General features: G+C 30.5%; 1 protein-coding gene across 1 annotated transcript in view; it reads right to left on the bottom strand.

Annotated features, from left to right (window-relative positions):
* Window positions 1-3,630: 3,630 nt before the first annotated feature.
* PAPLA1 (Phosphatidic Acid Phospholipase A1) overlaps window positions 3,631-8,859 on the bottom strand; it is a 92,432-nt gene continuing 87,203 nt past the window's right edge. Inside the window, exons 16-20 of the mRNA XM_089713807.1 lie at window positions 8,408-8,479; window positions 7,911-8,032; window positions 7,040-7,157; window positions 5,949-5,976; window positions 3,631-5,752 (exon numbers count right to left, since the gene is read on the bottom strand). Coding sequence (XP_089569933.1) covers window positions 5,721-5,752; window positions 5,949-5,976; window positions 7,040-7,157; window positions 7,911-8,032; window positions 8,408-8,479 — 372 coding nt within the window. The 3' untranslated portion in view covers window positions 3,631-5,720. The remainder of the gene's footprint in view (window positions 5,753-5,948; window positions 5,977-7,039; window positions 7,158-7,910; window positions 8,033-8,407; window positions 8,480-8,859) is intronic.

Raw genomic sequence — 8,859 nt, 5'->3', positions numbered from 1 at the left:
TTCCCCCATACATTTGTATGGGATTTGGCATCGCAATTTTGTACTGTGTTTATATTTTTATTAATTTTTTACTGTGGTGTTGCTTTTTTTACACCCGCAAGAAGAATAGAATTACCAAGAGACTTCAATGTAGGAGACATTGAGTTTTTTAATGATACTATACAAAGTTTTGAATGGACGTAAAAGTAATGGTTATGTAGGCTGTGGTTGAAGTTTTTGGCGCCCATTTTTTTAAATGTTCTATCGATCTATAAATTATAAACAGACGTTCGAACTGGTGCGACCGGACCACCGTACTCGTGCGGTGCGATCGACTCGCCACACGACCGCACCGCACCTAGGGTTGCCAGTATTTGATTTAAGGGTTAACAGCATTAAAAATACGAGTTTAAGTTATTTTTTACGGGAGATAATTAAAACAGCAATGTTAAATAGAGAAAATTTATTTTTGGCATTTATATTTGCTGTTGGAAGAAACAGCTTTTAATAGCTCTTCATTTTCTAAAGCGAATGTATAAAAATCTTTGCACGATAATTTAAAATTACAATTAATTTGCAGCTTCGCCTTTACAGTTTCAATATTCAATCGGTTTCGGCTATCCGTCCAGGCATTGCCGCACAAAGAAAATATTCTTTGTTTAAAAATTACGATTAAATTTACGATTTTTAAAAAAACATTTAAAATATTGGAATTTTCGCGGCCGACTGAGCTAAATAAATTCGTATAAAAAATAGATACACTAGCGACTAGATAATTTATTACGTTGCTAATATATGAAGTGATTAAAGGCGCAAATTATCCCTTTTTGAAATTTTCTATATTGTCGATAGAGGCGAAAGTATTGTAATTTTTACTGATTTTCGTTTTTATTTTTTTAAATTATATGCAGGCGTTAGTAGAAGCTCTATTTAGTACCAAAAGAAACCTTGAACTGAGTTCTACATGTGACAAAAATACCACATTCTAGCCACGAAGTTATTACGAGATATAGATTTTCAAAGAATGTCAGGGTTGTCCCTAGTAAATAAAATTATATATATCATACTATCTATTACCAAGTTTTTGTTTATGTTTTAGTCGTTAGTTATAGTCGATATTTCAATATATTATTATATGTAGGTAAAAGGTTAATTTATTACAATCTTTATATGTAATAAATTAACTGAACAAAAAAAATATCTTAGATTTATAAGACAATTCAATAATATCAAATTAATACAAATTAATCTCCTTTTTTTGTGAATATTTCGAGCATTGATCATAGTAATCTCATTAAAAGTCAAACCGAATTCTTTGAAAATCTATTTCTCGTAATAAATTCGTGGTTAGAATGTTGTATTTTTTTCACATGTAGACCTCAGTTCAAGGCTTCTTTTGGTACAAGTACAAGTACAAGTTACAACCATTGAAAAGAAGAAAACGAAGAGAAAAGAATGGGCAAAATTATATTTAAAAGACAGGGATTCATTCAGACATATGCAGTCATATCATAAATCTTTGTAGAGTTCTAAAATTTATATATTATTAATCTTTTTTCAGTATTAGCCACGTCATCCGACGCCATCGCCATTGATAACGATCGACCGACGTCCGTTTTGTTTGGCGGTAGAACTGTGACTAAAGCTGTAATAAGTATATAGTCTATGACTAATGCACTGTCCGGTGCGATCGCCCGTCCACACGCGCGAATTTGGTACGGTCCGCACCAAGTTCGGATGAAAAAACCATCGAACCAACCGTACCGTCAATAATAATAATTATGTCCGGCGGACCACTGTACACATGATCGAATATGGTCCGGAGCGCACCAAGGTCACGGTGCGGTCCGTACCAAATTCGAACGTCTGTTTATAACTATATGTATGTACTTAATCGTTTGTACCTGAAATTATAATTAAAACGCAACAGGAAGTTATGAACCTTGATTTTTTAATAACTTAATATATTATGCTGTTTTCAATGCTATATGTTTTAACATATAACATATTGGGTCATTCGTATTCGACTCTACTGAATTCCGGAATGAAAAACTAAGATTATAAATTAATGTACCTACCTATACTAATATTATAAAGCTGAAGAGTTTGTTTATTTGTTTGAACGCGCTAATCTCAGGAACTACTGGTCCGATTTGAAAAATTCTTTCGGTGTTAGATAGCCCATTTATCGAGGAAGGCTATAGGCTATATATGATCATCACGCTAAGACCAACAGGAGCGGAGCAATACGGGTGAAACCGCGGAAACAACTAGTAGGTAATAACTAATAAATAATTCAAATGGTATAAATACTCAAGATAAAATAAATTATCTCTCCTCTATTCAGCAAAGTCGGGCTGGTTAAAATAAAACACACTAGTAATAAAATATAAACTTTATTCGTTAGTTTCATTTTTAAATAATTGCAATAACTAACTACAATAACAACGAAAATAAATAAAATGGTTACATGTTATGAACTCATTATTTATTAGAGTATAAATATCTTATAAAAAATATAAGAATAATAAAAGATTATCTTGACTAAATAGTTTACCGAAAATGTGAAAAAAAATCTTGAAAAATCATTTGATATTCATACTCTAATAATATTTATTTAAATAACAACCAATTTTATAAATAAATAATTGTAATCTGAATATTATATAACAAAGGAATGCAAAATTTTTAAACTTAAGTCCTTTTAGTAAAAAAAGGGCGTTATGTTGCCAAAATAACTGTTCTATTAGAAAATTCAATATTATGGAGATAATGGCCATTTATACTCATTTTAAATTATATTATTCCAATAATTAACCCAATTTGAAGAAATCAACATTTTCTTTTATTTCAACATTTTTTTCTATTTCAAAAAAACTACAAATCATATGTAGATTTTTCTATAAGTAATGCCTAAATAATGACGTTAAAAACGTTTAAAAGAAACAAGCCCTTATTTTATTTATTGGAAATATCCACATACAATTTATTAAAAACGAAAACAATTCTAAATTATTTATTTTTTATTTTCTCTCCTCAATGTTTATAAAAGGACCTTTTAAAGTAAAAATAAATTATATTCAGCTGCATTTCACCTACGAGAAATATTTACAATTGTGTTTTATGTAACAGAAAAAAATAACGCACCATTCCCATGACACTCAAATAAAAATTTAAAAAAAAACGCAACCTTTTTAAAGGTCTTATTTATTTATTTTTTGACAAATGCTTATTTTATACAGGTAGTTTCCAATATAACCAATGGATGGGGAAAATATCAAAGATATTATATAAGTAAAAAGCGCGTCACACACGGTGAAGATACTATAATATTTTATCTTAAGATACTGTTATATTTTATATTACAGTATCTTAACGCATCCGGTATCAGCGTTCGGACCATCATTTTTCTTTTTGTCATTGCGTACTAAGACCCCTGTAGAACCGCCATCCTGTTACAAATGACGCGAAATTTTGTGGGTCATTTGTAACAGGATGGCGGTTCTACAGGAGTCTTAGTACGCAATGACAAAAAGAAAAATGATGGTCCGAACGCTGATACCGGATGCGTTAAGATACTGTAATATAAAATATAACAGTATCTTAAGATAAAATATTATAGTATCTTCACCGTGTGTGACGCGCTAAAGGGTGTAGGTATAATATTATGTTACGGTGCATTTATGTCAAACGAGCGAATGCTCATTCTAACCCCACTATGTCAAATTATTTTAGTTTAAACAGGCGTAGAGCATTCTTTCGTTGTTCTTAGTGCGTTCGAAAAGATTCTATGCAATGTTCTAATACTGAACAACACTGAATACGAATTTTCGTTTACACTAAAAGATCACAATAGATTGCTCTTGCTCTAGATCTATGTTCGTTTGATGTAAATGTACTGTTACAAAATAATATTCGACCTTCAAAAACGGCACACTAAGCGAAAGGGAGACAATTCTGGCTTTTCATGGTCTTACCACAGAACAATTTAAACACCATCTAACTTTAAACCAGGGATCTGTCACTTTAATAGTTGTCTATGTGAAATACGACAAAACCAGATTAAAGAGAACCCGCGCTTAACGTTAAACCCTGTCTAAAGTTTTTTGTGGTAAGACAGTTTTTTAGCTTATCTACACCTCTCTAATTACAATATAATTGGTAAAAATGAAAATTAATTTCCACTCAAAATAACTAAACATTTTTTTTTGCATTTTTATTTATGACTTATGATAAGCGCTAAAGGTTTTTATTAAGCTATAATATTATGTATTTATAAAAAATTGCCGTCGTATTTCTTATTATATTATTATCAAGTTAAATTGTTTTATATAAGTATTACAAATTTAACTGAAAATCAGTGGAACGAAAAATTTTTTTAAACTATCCTATTGTCTGCTTTTTTAATAAGTTTTATGATGGTAATAAAACTTTACATTTAAAATATTAAAATCAAAGAGGTTTTTCTGTGTTTTACCAAAAAATAAACTAATATTACAAACTTCAGATGATTTAAATTGTATTATTCATTTTATTATTAGAGATACCTAGTTATTTGTTTTCATATCGGTTAAAATACATAATTATTCGCTATTTAAACCTAGCGGGGTTTAAAAATATTCGTATATACATAATCACAGAACAGTAATAACAAATAGAACTGCTATATTGTCATAATTAGTGTGAAAACCACTGTCGCCAAAATCAACACATTTAAACCGATAGCTAAACAGTACACTACAAGTAAACTATGCCTTTTATTGGACAGATTAATTTTAGTTATTCTTTGTTTTTACTGTTTTGTGTACATAATAAATATGAAATAAATATTTTGAGCGTAATCTTCTGGCGAATAAGAATGATTTTTATTTCTATTTTTATTGGATTGTCCAAAAAGTAAAACGTTACCCGTTTTAAAAATTTTCTATGAAGACTTTGAATGTTAAAAAATTTAGATTGGAAAATATCTTTAGACTGTTCTATTATTATAGAAATATTGAGATTACCTGTTTTTATACTTTAGTAAAAAATAACCTTTTTTTCAGACTAAAAATATGGAAAATTTACAGACTAAAAATCTTTCGGAAAAAAACCTAGAAGTTCTTAGCAGTTTATATAAGTGTATTTTTATCTGTATGTAATTAATTTTTATTATATAGGTTATAGGCTATATTTTGGACATATTACTATTTCAGAAATTAGAAATATCTTCGACAAAAATTATGAAAAATATTTGTTTTTCTGATGTAATTCCTAAAAATTTTCCATTTTATTAACTAATAATTTGTTTTAAAGAAAAGAAGTACATAAAGGTAGACATTTGAGAACAAATTTTGTCACAAAAAGTAATAAAATTTCCTATTATCCTTAATTTTAGGTTATATCGTTTCCTGAGTATTAATGTAAAAATAATCGAATTACCGATTAATTTAAATCATACAATATTCCTAGCTTGTGTCAGTTTCATTAACTACAAAACGGCTCAACTAAATTGGATGAAATTTGCACCATAAAATAAATAAATGCACATAAGCTTGTCAAAAAAAAAACATATAATTTAATTAAAAATGGATAAATATATATATAAAAAATAATATTTTTAATAAAACTAACACAAACTATACTAACTACAACCATTAATAAACACATTGAAGTCATAAATTTTATTACATTTAAAAAATGAATTTTCCTAATTTTTTCCATTTTTTCGTCATGTTTGGTCGTTGTTTTATTCAAAACTATTATGTTGCACCGCGGCTAGTGGAAGGTGATTCTGAAAATAAAAATTAAAACGTATTATAAAAACTTCAATTTTTTTTAACACACTCGCTTTAGACTCGATTTTGACCCAGTTTAAACGGACGTTATTTTTTATATAATTTATATTAAAAAGTTATAAGTAAGTGTTTCAAGAAATCTTTCATAAAATGTCAAAGTATATAATTTAAAAAACAATAATGTACATTTACCTATAGAAGTGGATACTGTAACACCATCCTGAAAGAAGAGAATTTTATTCATTAACAAAACGTTATTTTCTATAATGTATGTTATAATGCTTTTTTCCTTTCTTTTATGTAATAAAGGGTAATCTAGGGGCTATCTAACACCGAAATAACTTTTCAAATCGGACCAATAGTTCCTGAGATTAGCGCGTTCAAACAAACAAACAAACTCTTCAGCTTTATAATATAGCCCATTTATCGAGGCAGGCTATGGGCTATATATCATCACGTTAAGACCAACAGGAGCGGAGCAATGCAGGTGAAACCGCGGGGAACAGCTAGTATAATTATAATGTATGTATATATTAAAGATAATTTTAAAAGTTATTGGCTTTTTTGCATGTTAAATGGTATTTTCCACAGTTTTATGTAAAATATATAAACAAACTAGCGGTCCGCCCCGGCTTCGCCCGTGGTACCTACATGTTTAAACTATCCTATCTCTCAAGTTGGATCGAACTGCACATGGTGTGCGAATTTTATTATAATCGGTTAAGTGGTTTAGGAGTCCATTGAGGACAAACATTGTGACACGAGATTTATATATATTAAGATTTAAATATATATATATACGTACATGAGTAATCCTAGTCCATTGTACAGTCATATTGCGTTGCGGCAGACTGCAGTCGGACTGCACGCGTATTGTATAAGTGTAAGTGTAAAGTGCAGTGTTAGTGTAAGTATATTTTAGTGCAAATTGTAGTGAGTTTTTTTTTCTATTGATATATACGCTACTTTTTGTTACATAAAGTAGGTACCACTTATATTTTGGTATATAATGTAGGTTTTTGTAAAATTATAGTAATTTTATAATGTAAAGTAATATAATCTATACTAATATTATAAAGCTGAAGAGTTTGTTTGTTTGAACGCGCTAATCTCAGGAACTACTGGTCCGATTTGAAAAATTATTTCGGTATTAGATAGCCCATTGATCGAGGAAGGCTATAGGCTATATATCATCACGCTAAGACTAAATGGAACGGAGCAATGCGGGTGTAACCTCGGGGCGCAGCTAGTAAATAAATATAAATCTATATAATAATACGTACATGAGTAATCCTAGTCCGTTGTACAGTCATATTGCGTTGCGGCAGACTGCAGTCGGGTTGCACGCGAAGCGACGAATATATTTCGCGTAATATTAATAATATTGTGTCTTCTGACTCCCTGTAAAAGTGGATTTTTTTGGTTAAAAATATAGTAAACTAGCGGTCCGCTTCGACTTCGCCCGTGGTACATGTTTACGTTACTCCATCTTAATACATATATATAAATCTCTCACAATGTTTGTCCTCAATGGACTCCTAAACCACTCAACCGATTATAATAAAATTCGCCCACCATGTGCAGTTCGATCCAACTTGAGAGATAGGATAGTTTAAACATGTAGGTACCACGGGCGAAGCCGGGGCGGACCGCTAGTAATAATATAATATTATGGAGTAACGTAAACATGTACAATAGGAATATTCCAAAAAAAATATCGAAATCGGTCAACCCGTTCACGCGTGATGCCGTAACCAAGGGAAATAGGGATTCATTTTGATATATAGAGAGTTTTTATTATAGAAATCATAATCTTTACCTACTTATACGAAAAGAAGGTAAATTTTCTAAATTAATATGAATGATTAATATGAAACCCATTTTTTACCCAAAAAATGGGTTCACATAACAGTATTTTTGGAATTTTTAAAAAAACAATCTTTATTTCAAACTGACATTTTTTAAAGTAGGTATATAGTTACAAATTAAGGAACAGCGCATTGGCATTATTTTTATTTTTTTACAAAAACCTAACCTAACCCACAGCGAACAGATACTCGTTGATCACTCCAACTAAACTTCTTGCATCGCACAATCGAGTCAGCATTTCGCAAGTCATGGTCTGTATGTGCAGAAAAACAAACAAAATCTCACCAATAGCACACGTGTGACGTCATAGCGAACAAATACTCGTTGATCATTTCAAACGGCGCCTCTTGTAACACATAATCTACACGACGACCGTCGTTTAGACGGCCTAGCATTTCAGGGGTCGCCTAGAAACAGACAGACAATAAAAAAATTAAGAAATGGAAAAAAAAAACAGATTTTATCAATATACAGAGTTATTTCCGAAGAATAATCTATACTAATATTATAAAGCTGAAGAGTTTGTTTGTTTGTTTTAACGCGCTAATCTCAGGAACTACTGTTCCGATTTGAAAAATTCTTTCAGTGTTAGATAGCCCATTCATCGAGGAAGGCTATAGGCTATATATCATCACGTTAAGACCAACAGGAGCGGAGCAATGCGATTGAAACCGCGGGGAACAGCTAGTTATTAAATATACATCAGTTATAATATAAAATTTTTTATCGTAATATGTTTTTTTACTACTTTCCTAGAAAATAATAAATGAAAAAAACCTCACCTGTGGCTCTTCACTAACTTCTTCTTTACAATCTTCTATCAATTCTTCTTTCTCCATCTCTTCTTCGACAACCTGAAAGAGAAATTTTCTTCTATCTATAATATAAAAATGAATCCCAAAATGTGTTGGTAAGCTCATAACTTGAGAACGGCTGAACCGATTTCTTTAATTTTTTTTTTATTGTATTCCTTGAAGTACGAGGATGGTTCTTACGTAGAGAAAACGTAAATATGTACCACGGGCGAAGCCGGGGCAGACTGCTAGTTTTATATAATTATTTCAACATGAGTGTTACAAACATACAAACATCCACGCATAAAAATTCAAACATACACATCTTTGTATTGCCTTGTTTTTGCTCACCCACGTTTTGCTTTGTTTATTTCCTATAATTTAAGGGTTGCTTGGTAGAGATCGCTGCCTAACGATAAGGCTGTTTTGCTTATTTAAAA

This window comes from Colias philodice, chromosome 31 (genome assembly GCF_061535455.1).
Source record: "Colias philodice isolate Cphi_HAF_F1 chromosome 31, ilColPhil1 Martin Lab GWU primary, whole genome shotgun sequence".
In the NCBI taxonomy this organism is placed as follows: Eukaryota; Metazoa; Arthropoda; class Insecta; order Lepidoptera; family Pieridae; genus Colias; species Colias philodice.
Note: the sequence above shows the minus strand (reverse complement) of the source record. Positions and strands in the feature narration are given on the sequence as shown.